Source organism: Hyla sarda, chromosome 6 (assembly GCF_029499605.1).
Source record: "Hyla sarda isolate aHylSar1 chromosome 6, aHylSar1.hap1, whole genome shotgun sequence".
Classification (NCBI taxonomy): domain Eukaryota; kingdom Metazoa; phylum Chordata; class Amphibia; order Anura; family Hylidae; genus Hyla; species Hyla sarda.
In genome coordinates, this window is record NC_079194.1 from 16,436,412 (window position 1) to 16,450,120 (window position 13,709).

A 13,709-nucleotide genomic window follows, 5' to 3' on the forward strand; every position below is an offset into this window, starting at 1 on the left:
TTTATATATCAACTGGTTCCAGAAAGTTAAACAGATTTGTAAATTCTATTAAAAAATCTTAATCCATTCATTACTTATGTGTTTCTGAAGTTAAGGTGGTTCTTTTCTGTCTAAGTCCTCTCTGTTGACACGTGTCTCGGGAACTGCCCATTTTAGAAGCAAATCCCCATAGCAAACCTCTTCTAAACTGGGTGGTTCCCGAGACAGGTGTCATCAGAGAGCACTTAGACAGAAAAGAACAACCTTAACTTCAGAAGCTTATAAGTACTGAAAGGATTAAGATTTTTTAATAGAAGCAATTTACAAATCTGTTTAACTTTCTGGAGCCAGTTGATATATATATAAAAATAAAAGGTTTTTCCTGGATAACCTCTTTAAAAGAACATTAGGTTTGTCTAATGGCCCAAGATCCAGACCCCGGGCCTTGTTGTTTTACACTTTACACAATAGATTCCTATGAGAAATGCTGTTGTCAGTCCACACAAGACGAAAATGTGTCTCATCATGGATCCAGATCCTTCCGATCTCTGAACTACGCGGGTCCTGGCGGGGTTTATGGTTCGGCTCCACTGTGTCAGGATGGCATTCCTAGCTCCACTCCATTTGCCAGGACCTGTCAGACGATACTGGTATGGTGTACTCGGGCCGAAGAAGACCTTCAAAGCTACTTTAGGATCTGTGATAAATAGACGTGTGATGTTGGGCCGAACACCAATCTCCACAGCCACTTCATCCATGTAATCAATAAAGTACGACTGTAATGTCTGATTTCTGCCTTTTCCAAAACTATGGAAAGAAATTGGAATATGTTATTTTGGTGGAATGAAATGGTGGCTTTAACATAATTCAATTTATTATGCATGTTTTCCTTAAATTCCAGATAATTTTTCTTTTTTCAGATCAACTGGTGAGAAAACTATACAAATTTGGAACTAACTTCTATTTAAAAAAAAAAACTTTATCCTTCCAGTACTTATCAGCTGCTGTATGCTCCAGAGAAAGTTATTTTCTTTTTGAATTTATTTTCTGTCTGCCCACAGTGCTCTCTACTGACACCTCTGTCCATGTCAGGAACTGTCCGGAGCAGAATCAAACTGAGTAGTAAACATCTCCTGCTCTGGGCAGTTCCTGACATGGACAGAGGTGGCAGCAGAGAGCACTGGGGTGAGACTGGAAAGAACACTACAACTTCCTCTGTAGTATACAGCAGCTGATAAGTACTGGAAGGATTAAGATTTTTAAATAGAAGTAATTTACAAATCTGTTTAACTTTCTGGCACCAGTTTAATCTGAAAACGCTTTTTCCCTCACCCCCTCAATGCAAGCCTATGGGAGGGGGTGTGGCAGTCACCGTACCCCCTCCTATAGACTTGCATTGAGGGGGGTGTGGGGTGACGTCACGATCCCTGCAGCTCGCACCCAGCGTTCAGAACAAAACGTCCAAAATAGCAGCAACTGTTCCTCTGTCCTACAGTAAAATAAAATAAAAAAAACTAAATTCTCGATCTGTTCATCCGATTTCCCTTTTCTAGAACAAACTGCATCTATTATAATAATAAATGTATCAAGAAGAGTCATGTGATTAACTGGAATGTTTCCTATGAAGGGCCGGGACAGGGAGAAGCAGTGCAGCAGCCTGACCCCTGACAAATACAACACCCCCAACCTGATCCACTGACCATGATACTGCGTGGTATACAGAAAACCTGCTGTCCATCCCCTGCACCGCACATACATACAGCCGCCATAGACGACCATATAAAGTGCAACTACAATGTTGTTGCGGTGGCAGGATACAACTTCTGGGAATTCCATAGCCCTATGGATCCTTTGTGGAATTCTGCTACACTGTGTATTCTGCAGAAATTCAACAGTGGAAAATTTTGTCATGAAATTTCAAATTCCGGACTCTGCTCGAAATCCACTCGGACATCAATGGAAACCACGCATGTCTGAGCAGTCTAAGAGCAAACACAATTAGTCAGAGCCTGCTGTGCACAGAATGTCCACCTAGAAGTTATCTGGGCAGACACTCCATGGTGTGAACATACCCTTACAGCTGTGTCCTTACCTTTCCAGTCTGACCACAGTGCACCCTGCTGACACTCTTTTTTATTATAAAAATACAAAACAATTCCAAAAAACAAGAACACAAAACAAGCTTAACCAGCTACAACAGAAATGTAAAATAAAATAAAACCCTGCCTAACCGGCCAGCCCAGCTTTAATAAATTCTAAAATATACCAAACTACAACTCTATAAAAACCTATACACCTAAGCAAACTATGAAATTCACACTCACACACATAACATAAAAAATAAAAATAAATAAAAAATAAATAAATTAGCTCAACTTGGCTAATTAAATGAAAAATAAACCAACATAAAATTCAGCACCACCTGGCTATAACTCAAAATCATCCATACTTGGGAAAATAAATAAATAAATAAATAAATAAATAAATAAATAAATGAATGAATAAATCAAACAACAGAAAACATAACACACGCATAATCTCCAAAACTAACAAACACACACACACACACAAACACATATATTGAGAATGAACATAACAACAGCACAACTTGGCTTATCAAAAAAAAAAAAAAAAGCACACCTCTGCTTTTTAAATAAAAATTATATATACACAGACAAAAAACACCTACATACAATAATAATACTACATAACTACAACTGGTTCGACTGCCCTTTTCTTATGGCTAATGCAACAATATAAAACAAAATACATGACACAATATACCAACAAATAAATAAAATAAAGCAATAATATAAAACAATATACATAGCACAGTATACATACAAATATAATAAATGTGCCTCACAAAAATACCTACAAAAACCCTAAAATAAATCCTACACTAAAACTGTGTCCTCTCCCACACCACCCCTCCTGTACATGGGTCAGTCCATAACCGTTCGTACAGTTCTTAAGTCCAGTCCTTAACTGACCCATGTCAGATCCCTTAAGGGAAAAAAATAAAAATAAAAACACCCACAAATACCCCCTCCCCACCTAGCACTGCAACCAACCAACTAAATACAACCTTACATACAAGACTACAACCCAATTTAGGCCTATGTTCAGTGCCTGTAAGCCCTTCATACCATATCAGCTGAAAACAAAACACTATGGTGCACATGCATTAGCCCACCACCAGGGAGAAGGATGGCAGATCTGATACACTGAAGAAATGTAAACTCTTTCCCTAACTCCCCCTACTATTCTCCCTTATTCTATCCCTTCATTAAAACTGACCCTACTATCACCCTATCTCTATCCCTGTATGCCTGTCCCTAACCAAAATAAAGGCACTCTACCAAAAAGGTCTAGTACCTAGGGCACATGAAAAGAAAACCCTCTCCATAGGAGAGAAGCCCTACTGGTACCAAGACTGCCATACTCCAAAGACCTGATCTTCCCGAGGTCACCGGTGATGTTCCTACAGACCTCCACCTCGGAGAGGACTTTCTGCTGGGTGGACACTAAACACCGTGCATTCCACGTGTGATACTTAACCACTAAGCTAACTAAAAATAAAGTGCCCCGATCTCGGCCACCGAGGGTCCTGAATGCCCCATAAGCCCACTCCGGATAGGTAAGGCCGGCAAGCTGACTCCAGCCAATGGAAGCGCCCACCCGGTTGTAGACCCCTACTTTAAAGGGACAATGAAGCAGGAAGTGGTCCATGCTTTCCAGCGTGTCCACACACTCTTCTCGGGGACACCCCCGGTCATCAGAGTTCCTGTACTTCAGGTTGTCCATTACACCTAGCTTCCCCTGAAAGCAGCACCAGGCCAAGTCCCAAAACTTCTGGGGGATCCTTTTCAAGTTTAAAAGATATAACCCCACCCTCAGATCCCGACCTGGGCAGTCCCTGAATGCCAGAGGCTTCTGGAAGTGGGTCAACAGAACCCGTTTGTCAAGGAACTGCCTTGACTGGGTCCTGATCTCCCACACTCTCAGACCCCACCGACGTATCGCCTTCAGAGTCGGGTAGCGTAAGCCGGAAGATATCCATTGGGCGTATGAAGGTCCTTCACTTGCCCTCCTCTCTCCCATTCCTGGAAGAAAGGCCAAAACCATTCCCTGCAGGAGAGTACCCACGGAGAAGCCCTCTCTTTCCAGAGGTTCGAGATGTTAGCTTTCAAGAAGGTGTTGGTTAAGAACACCACAGGGTTTACCATAGATAAACCCCATAGTCTCCTCGTACGGTACGTAACCTCCCTCTTGACTAGGTTCAACCTGTTCCCCCATAACAGTTGGAAAAACAGGCTGTAGACCCTAGTGTAGTAAGCATCTGGCAAGATACATACACTGCCCAGATAGATAAACAAGGGGAACAGGTATGATTTGATCAGGTGCACCCTTTCCCTGAGGGTCATAGACCAACCCTTCCACTGGTTCACCCTCTGAGTGGCATCATGGAGCTTACCGTCCCAGTTTTTGGTGGGATAATCATCCTGGCCGAATGTGATGCCCAGAATTTTTGCTGAGTCTTGGGGCCCTGGGAGGGTGTCCGGGAGATCAAGCCAGAGACTTTCACACTTTTCCCGGTTGATCTTGGACCCGGATGCCTCCGAGTAGCGCTCCACCTCTGACATCACCACATCGACCTCCTCCGTCGAGGAGACGAAAATAGTGACATCATCAGCGTACGCCCCCACTCTCTGGGTGACATCCAGCTCCTCCAGACTCATTCCGACTCCCGCCAACGGCCCACGATCTACTCTCCGGACGAAGGGATCAATCGAGAACGCGTATAAAAGCGGGCTCAAAGGACAACCCTGACGGACTCCGGACCCCACCTCAAAAGAGTGGCCAGACCACCCGTTCACCAGTGGGAAACTCTCTGCCCCGGCATACAAGATCTTAAGCCAATTCACAAAAGTACTCTGTAAGCCATATCTCAGGAGGACGGACCAGAGGTACTCGTGGTTCACCCGATCAAATGCTTTGGCCTGATCCAAGGACAGTAAGTACCCCTTCCAGAGACCCGCACTACTCCGCTCCACTGCCTCCCTGACACTGAGGACAGCACTTAAGGTGCTTCGGCCTGGAACAGAGCAGTGCTGAGCCCCCGAAAGGAGCCGGGGTGCAAACTTCACCAGCCGATTAAACAGTATCTTGGCCAGAAGCTTCCTGTCCGTATTGAGAAGAGCTATGGGCCTCCAATTCTCAACACAGCTAGGATCTTTAGCTTTTGAGAGAAGAATCAGGGCTGACCTCCTCATTGACTTTGGCAGAGTGCCCAAGGAGAGACACTCCTTGAATACCTTGGTCAAGAGGGGAGCTAAAGACTCTTTAAAGGTCTTATACCACTCGGATGTTAAGCCATCTGGACCTGGCGACTTCTTGGGGGCAAACCCTCAATCGCCAGTCTCCCTTCCTCTTCCCTGATATCTTCTGCCAAAACATCAAGAGAGGGGTCTACCCCGGCTCAGGAATGGTTTCAGCCAGGAAAGCCGACATCCCGTCTCGATCTAGATCCTTCCTCCCCAAGAGGTGCGAGTAGAAGGATCTGACGACCTCCAGGATCCCTGATCTGGACCGATTCAGAGATCCTGTACTATCAACCAGTCCTGAGACTACTTTACTACTCACTGACATCTTGCAGTTCTTGTAAGCGTCGGGCGAGCGGTACTTCCCGTAATCCCTCTCAAAAACCAAAGATGCGTGCCTATCGTACTGACACCTCATCAGCAAGGACTTCACTCTGGAGATATCATCACGACTACCTCCAGTCGAGACAAGAAGCTCGAGTTTCCTCCTCAGACCCTGATACAGGCGATACCTATTCAGGGACCTGAGGCTCGAGAGCTGGCGGAAGAACCCCGCAACCCGCTTCTTGGATATCTCCCACCACTCTGACTTACTACTAAAAAGGCCCAGTAAAGGTACCTGACTGAAGAAAATCCTCAAAGGACTGTCTTATCTCCGCTTCCTCCAGGAGGGACGAATTCAGCTTCCAATAACCTTTACCCATCTGGGGGGTCTCTAAAACATTCAAGGAAAACAAAATCATACAGTGATCAGAGAACTCCACCTCAACCACGGACACTGCTGAAGAGACGGCTTCCTCCTTCAAATAAAACCTGTCTATCCTAGAGCTGCTGCTGCTACCTCGATAATAGGTGAAACCCGCGTGGCCTGAGGGGCTCCGGATGTGGGCATCCTCTAAGCGAGCTTCCCTAACTATATTATTAAGGGCCACACTATCGCAATCCAGCGGACCGTTGGAGCCTCTCCTATCTTGGGACCTTGTGACATTATTGAAGTCCCCTCCAAAGATCACCTGCCGGCTAGTAAAAAGGAAGGGCTTAATCCTCATAAAGAGATTTTTACGGCCCAGCTTTGTTTGTGGGGCATAGATGTTTATGAGCCGGAGCTCTTGTCCCTTCATGAGGACATCTAAGTTCAGGCACCTCCCCATTTCTAACTCAATAACCCGTCTGCATTCAACCGGAGCGGTAAAAAGGACCGCCACCCCACTATACGGCTCAGCCGCAAGAGACCAGTGGGAGGGCCCGTGCCTCCACTCTCTTCTGGCTTTCACCACAGAGGCTAGATCTGACAACCTGGTCTCCTGTAAAAAGAAAATGTCGGCTTCAACACGGCCGAGAAAATCAAAGGCTGCGAATCTAGCCGTATCTGACTTTATACTGGCACAATTAATAGATGCCAGCGTCAGTGGGGTGAGTGCAACCATCATGGGTGATTGAGTTATGACGGCCACACCTTTACTTCTGCTTCCCCTTCTATTTTGCCCCCTCATCCCCTGAAGAAGAGGAAAGGGCAGGACCACTTTTAGACCTTTTCTTAGACTCTGATTGGTCCATGTGGTCCCCGTCTCCGTCCGGCCCCAGTCTAGCCCTGCCCTCCGAGGAAGGTGCCTCCGCAGGACAGGGCCCAGTTCCCCCCAGAGGCTCTCTCACCCTAGGCACCCCGCCCTCACCTTCCCCCTCCAAGGAGGGGGAGGAGATGGTATCGAGGACGAGGTACCGGTTTGACAGGTCAATCAGAGGGGGGGCAGTCAGGCTTCCATTTTGGACCTGGCCCGTAGTACAAGGCTTAACAGAGGGCTCCGACCTCTTCTTTCTCCCTTTCCTTTTGCCCTTGTCTTTCTTTTTTGGCCTCTCTCCACTCTCCTCATCCACACTTTCATAGTGGGAGGAATCAGAAGGGTCGGCCATTTTGCCTTCCTCTCTGCGCAGCCTCCTGATCTCCTCATTCAGCACGTTCTCCCCCAGAGCTTCAGTGGTTACAGGGCCAGCTTCAGGACCAGGGTCCGGAGCTACCCCAGTCACCTGGGCACTCTCCAGCTCCCTACTCCTCCTACGATTTTCCTCCCGCCTTAGTTTGGCGGGGCCCTTTATCCTCGTCACTAGTCCTGTTGCGCCCCCATCCCTGCTCGTACCCTCCCCAGCCGAGGCAACTTCACAGCTCTCCCCGGCTGGAGCAGTCGCAGCACTGGCGAAAGCGCTCGGACAACGGCTGAAAGGGTGCCCGAGGACACCACACAGGTGGCACCTGATCTGCCTACAGGATGCGGCCAGATGACCTACCCCACCACACAAAGCACAGACCTGTACAGTACAGGCTGCGCTAAAATGGGTGGGGCTGCCGCACCTGTGACAGACCTTAGGCTGCCCCTGGTAGAAGACCTGGATCCTGTCTCGTCCAAGGAAGGCGGCTGACGGAATGTGGGCAACTACTACCTGAACGTTTGAGTTTGACGGAAAACGTCCAGGCCCCAGACCAGATCCCGTGCTCATCCAAATTTTTCTTGGGCATGTCCGTCACATCCCCATATCGACCAAGCCAGGTCATGATATCATAACAAGAAAGTGACTCATTACGGGTCAAAACTGTCACTTTCTTGACTGAGTTCTGACGGGAAATCGCCTTTACAGCAAAATCCCACCAGCCAGGCTCGTTCTTCGCCACTTCGTAGTTTGACCAGAAGAGTTCGAGACCCTCCGGCCGAACGAAACTGACGTCAAACTCAGACGAACCGTAGGGGTGGATCAGGGCAAAGATGTCACTCGCCCTGAATTCCATCTGGAGGAGGAGCTCAACCACTTTAGCGCGAGGCGGGCACGCATCCTCGCCCCACCAAATCAGACGGACCACATTCCTACGGTTATTGTCCTGCCCGGGTGTCGGGAGGGACCAGACCACCTCCCCATTCTACTCTCGGAAAGCCCCCAAAATGTGCCTCTCTATCCAGAAAGACAGGTCGACCTCACCCCTTCCCTCTACCTGGATCGACCTGTCGCCACTACGCAGAGCCTCCAGGAGGCGCTGTTGCAAGTAACCCCCGGGGCCGGACGGAGACGGGGACCCCACCGAATCCCCGGCAGCAACACTGGCATAGCTCCTAGGAGCAGTCACTGCCGGGGGGGCAGCCGGACCAGACCCAGACCCAGGAGCACCATTCACACCACAACTCCCATCATCCATACCAGATGTTGCATTCACACCACCACTACTCCAACCATCATTCACTCCACTGACACTCCACCCAATCACAACACTACCACCCCCATCATTCTCACAACCTGCACTCACTTCCTGCCTAACATATACTGGGCTGGCTGGGACCTGTAGTACCGTCGGTTTTAATACAGGTTTTCTTGCTGGCTTAGCTGCCACTGGGGTCAACGCTGATGGCTCCTCCTTCATAGGCGATGTTACCACCTGAGTCTAGGGCTGCCCCACCGGGCGCACCCCAGCTCCTCCCACAATGCCACCACTAGGCTTGCCCGACTGCTCAGGCTCTGCTGATTACAATGATGCCCGGACACTCCCCCCCCCCCCCTCACAGAGGAGTGCCCTGCAGCGTCCGCAGAAACCACAGTACTCGGGGGACCGCCCCCCGAGCACACGGACCGACCTTTCTCTGCTTCCGACGCCCGGACACTCCCCCCCCTCACAGGAGAGTACCCAGTAGCGTCGGTAGTGCCCACAGCACTCGGGGAACCGCCCCCCAAGCATACGCCAGCATAGCTCTTCTCTGGCATTTGGACATGCCCCCCGCTACCCTGGGGCGTCCCAGCAGTGCCAGAGTTGCCCAACATGAGCCCATCCTGCCCTTCCCTACCGGCAGGACGGGTGGGCTTCACATCTATTGCGTCCATAGTCATTTCAGACGCCATTCTATACCCCCCTTGCTGGCCCCGCTCCACCACAGGAACGGTGTCTTGCAGTTTGGGGGGCTCAGCAGCCTGAACCAGCTTTGCAGCTGACCCAGACTGCTGGAAAGGTACGAACATGTACTGCACAGATTGTTGGGTCTTCTGCTTCTTTGCTTTACTCCTGACTTTTCCATCCTCGCACTTATCTTCACCGAAGGTGAAATTCTGGTGGTGAACTGGGGATTCCTGCATGACAATTGCCCTCAATAAACCCCCAGCCTCACTCTCCACATCATCCTCCTCACTGTCAGTCACAGGAAGCGCCACTTGGGCCGGCTCTATGTAGCTGTCCTGGGTGTCACAGGGCATAGGAACAGACACAGCATCCTCCACCACATGCGCTCCTTCCTCTACCTCCTCCTTAACTCCTTCACTGACATCCTCACTATCTTCACCGCCACTACTCTCCCCATCATCCACCTCAACCTCCACCTTACCTGGGGATTTCATGGCGGCAAACCTTTCATCATTTGCCAGCTTCTCTCTTAGGAGACCGCTGCCCTCCAGGATCTCTGCCTTCATCTCCTCCAGCTTGGCAATCTGGGCTTTCAGGGCTGTGATCCTTTTCTTCAGCTCAGGCTTGCTTCTCCTGGACCCAGAGTTTGCCAGACTCTGAGTCCCACGCAGATCTTCTCTTGCAAGCCTGAGCTCTTTACTGCAGCGGTCGTATTCTGCAAAGCGTGCGGCCATGCGGGAGCAGTAGGTCTCACTTGATTCTTTGGGGTCTCTTTCAGCCCACATCTCCAAACTCTTCCTCCTTGTTTTCCTTCCACCACCAGATCTCTGGCTGGCACCCGTTGCCGGAGGAGCAGAGCTTGCATTGCTGCAGACTCTGCTGGATCTTCTGCCTCTGGCTGGAACAATGGCTGTAGCAGTTTTCTCTCCACCCCCCGCCAGCCTTGAAGAACGGGGAATGGAGGCCTGAGGCTCCATGCAGGAAAGCTCTCCCAGGGAGCCTGCCACACCCCTGGGAAAGCCTTGATGTAAAATGCTGCTTCTCTGGAAGTCTGGAGCTCAAAAGAGACACACCCGACAGCTTCTCACACAGAACTCCTCTGGACTACAGGATGTGCTCTCTGCTGACACCTCTGTCCATGTCAGGAACTGTCCGGAGCAGAATAGGTTTGCTATGGGGATTTGCTCATATCTGTTTAACTTTCTGGCACCAGTTGATAAAAAAAAAAAAAAAAAAAAAAAAAAAAAAGGTTTCCACTGGAGTACCCCTTAAAATTTTTAGACACATCTGTATATCATATTTTGTCACTGACCGTATAAATGCAATTATGTGTATATACATACACACATATTATATATAGTTTATCCAGAGTACAGTGAAATATAAACTCACCACTTTATTCTGAGTTCTGTTGTTTTCTTAAAGTGGGCTTCCATTTTAGGCACAGAAGGTAACTGTGCAGTCCCTGTAATGAAAAAAGATGCTGTGAACTGAAAAGAATTTCTTCCCATTTCTACTTGTGCAGTTTATATTGTATTCTGTTCGGAGTCCATTCTAGAGTAAAACGATGGACCCGGACAGTCTGTGGCACAACGGACACCAAGGCACCTGACGGGTTCCATTGACTTTGAATGAGGTCCATCGGTTTTCTGTCAGTTGTTTCACAGAAATGTAACTAATTAAAAATGAATGCTTACAGTATTATTTTCTCCACTTAAAGGGGTACTCCGCCAAAACACATCTTATCTCTTATCCAAAGGATAAGGGATAAGATGTCTGACTGGGGGGGGGGGGGGGGTTGGGTCCAGTTGCTGGTGCCCCCTACAATCTCAGGGCCAGCACCGCGCTGTTCTAAACATGGAAGCACCAAGCTACCGTGTTCGTGACATCACGCCACGCCCCCTCCATTTATGTCTATGGGAGGGGTTGTGACGGCTAGTACATAGCAGTCACCTCTCCTCCCATAGACATGAATGGAGGGGGCGTGATGGCTGTGGGCGTCAGTTGTCGGCACGGAGCAGAGTTCGATTCATGCACTAAATGACTAAGTGCCACACTGGAGATCATGGGGGGTCCCAGCGGCAACCCCACGCGATCAGACATCTTATCCCCTATCCAAAGGGATAAGATGTCTTAAAAAGTACTCCTTTAATTCCCCTAATCTAGACAAACTAAGCATACAGAACTCAATGGTGATTGTGGTAGCGGGGTGTGATGTAGGGCAGATGGAATTACCCTAGGGGCAGATGACATTAACCCCTTGTATTCGTGATGCCAGGGCATGGTTTATCCTCATTACCACCCGAAGGTATACCGCTGGATCCTGGGCTAGGTACAGGGGCAATAATGACTCAGACGCCAAGTTACGGACAACGGCAGTTTTACTGAGTGACAAATGGAACAGTCTATACAGTTCAGCCAGGGCCACAGAGGTGACCAGTGACTTCAGAGACATTAAGGGTTTGCTGGGACTTGCTGTAGATTTGGACAATTTTAGTGCAGGCCACTCTGACTTGACAATAGATGACTGTGACTGACTTGACTTGAGGCTGACAATGCTGTGGTTGTAGCTTACTTGTAGAATTGTGGCTGCTGGACTGACTTAAGGCCTCCTATGGACTCCAGACACACTCTAGGACTTGACTGCACTGCAACTCAGCAAAAACAAAGGCTAGGTTCACACAGCGGAATCCGGGCATAACATTTCTGACCCGGAGATTCTGAGTGCGGATAGCCCTGACTCAATCAGTCGGCGCTAGGGCCGCGCGGACACTGCAGTTTCCAATAGACTGCAATGTGAGCCGCAAGTATTTCCGCCTGTTTGTTCCAAACGCACAGTTTGTTCCAAACGCTGAGCAGCGGAGTACCCCTTTAAGAAAGTTTTCAGACCTTTGCACTTTTTCATGTTTTGTTATGTTATGTTAAAATAAAATATAATAAATATACAAATATATGAAAAAGCCCCCCACATTCTCCAATCAATACCCCATTATGACAAAGCGAAAATAGAATTTTTGAAATGTTTGAAAATTGATTAAAAAAAGAGAAATTTAAATAATTGCATAGACATAAGTATTCATACCCTTTCCTATGACCCTTGATATTTAACTCTGATCTTCCATTTCTCCTAATGGTCTTGGAGATGTTTTAACACCTTGAGGCTAAGTTTCCACTTGGTTTTTTTTCTGGCAGTTTTTGGATATCTGTCACTGCAGTTTTTGAGCCAAAGCCAGAAGTGTATTCAAAAGGAATTGGACAAATAAAGGAAGGACTTACACTTCTCCTCCCTTATGGATCCCCTTCTGACTTTGGCTCAAAAACTGCAGTGGCTGTTTTCCAAAAACTGCCAGAAAAAACAAAAAAAAACAAATGGAAACTTAACCTGATTGGAATGACCTGTGGTAAATTCTGGTGATGTGAAAACATACAGGGGGGTTATCAAAAACTGTGCAGAGGAAGAATGGTGCAGTTGACCTTGGCAACCAGCCAGGTTGCTTCTTTCATTTTTAGAGACCTGTGCCACACTTCCTCTATACAGTTTTTGATAAATCTCCCCCGTGGAGCTCAAAGACAGATTTGTGTGGAGACAGATTTGGATTAGGGGACAAAAATATTTCTGCTGCCCTGAATTCTCCCAAGAGCTTGGTTGCCTCGTTAATTCTTACATAGACGGTGTCTGGAATAACCAGGACTCCTAGAGCTGCCCCTACCAATTTATCTTATCAGGGGAGAAGGACCCTAGAAAGACAGGTGACCAAGAACCCAATTGTCACACTGGCTGAGCTCTAAAGATCCTGTATGCAGACAGGAGAAACTTCTAGAAGGTCTAGAACCATCACTGCAGCCTCCACCAATCTGGGCTTTGTAGCAAAGTGGCCAGAGAGAAGCCTCTCCTCAGTAAAAAAAAAAATAAAAAAAAAAAAAACACGAAAGACATCTGGACACAAAACAATGTAAAAAAGGACTCTCAGACTGTGAAACAAGATTCTCTGATTTAATGAAAAAAAAAATATTAAAACTTTTTGGCCTAAGTTCTGGAGGAAACCAGGCACTACCCATCCCCTGCCCAATACCATCCCTACAGTGATCATGGTGGGGGCAGCATCATGTCTGTGGGAAACCAGGCACTGCCCATCACCTGCCCAATACCATCTCTACAGTGATCATGGGGGCAGCATCATGTCTGGGGGAAACCAGGTACTGCCCATCACCTGCCCAATACCATCCCTACAGTGATCATGGTGGGGGCAGCATCATGTCTGTGGGAAACCAGGCACTGCCCATCACCTGCCCAATACCATCCCTACAGTGATCATGGTGGGGGGCATCATGTCTGGAGGAAACCAGGCACTGCCCATCACCTGCCCAATACCATCCATACAGTGATCATGGTGGGGGCAGCATCATGTCTGGAGGAAACCAGGCACTGCCCATCACCTGCCCAATACCATCCCTACAGTGATCATGGTGGGGGCAGCATCATGTCTGGAGGAAACCAGGCACTGCCCATCACCTGCCCAATACCATCCCTACAG

General features: G+C 48.2%; 1 protein-coding gene across 6 annotated transcripts in view; it reads right to left on the bottom strand.

Moving 5' to 3' along the window:
* Positions 1-343: 343 nt before the first annotated feature.
* Positions 344-13,709, bottom strand: part of LOC130277368 (dimethylaniline monooxygenase [N-oxide-forming] 2-like) — a 51,306-nt gene continuing 37,940 nt past the window's right edge. For 5 of the 6 annotated variants that reach the window (XM_056528015.1, XM_056528016.1, XM_056528017.1 and 2 more), the window contains 2 exons: positions 10,567-10,639; positions 344-786 (listed from right to left, as the gene is read on the bottom strand). In XM_056528015.1, the coding sequence (XP_056383990.1) occupies positions 396-786; positions 10,567-10,639 (464 nt within the window). In that variant the 3' untranslated portion in view covers positions 344-395. The remainder of the gene's footprint in view (positions 787-10,566; positions 10,640-13,709) is intronic. The other variant, XM_056528018.1, reaches the window with a different exon arrangement.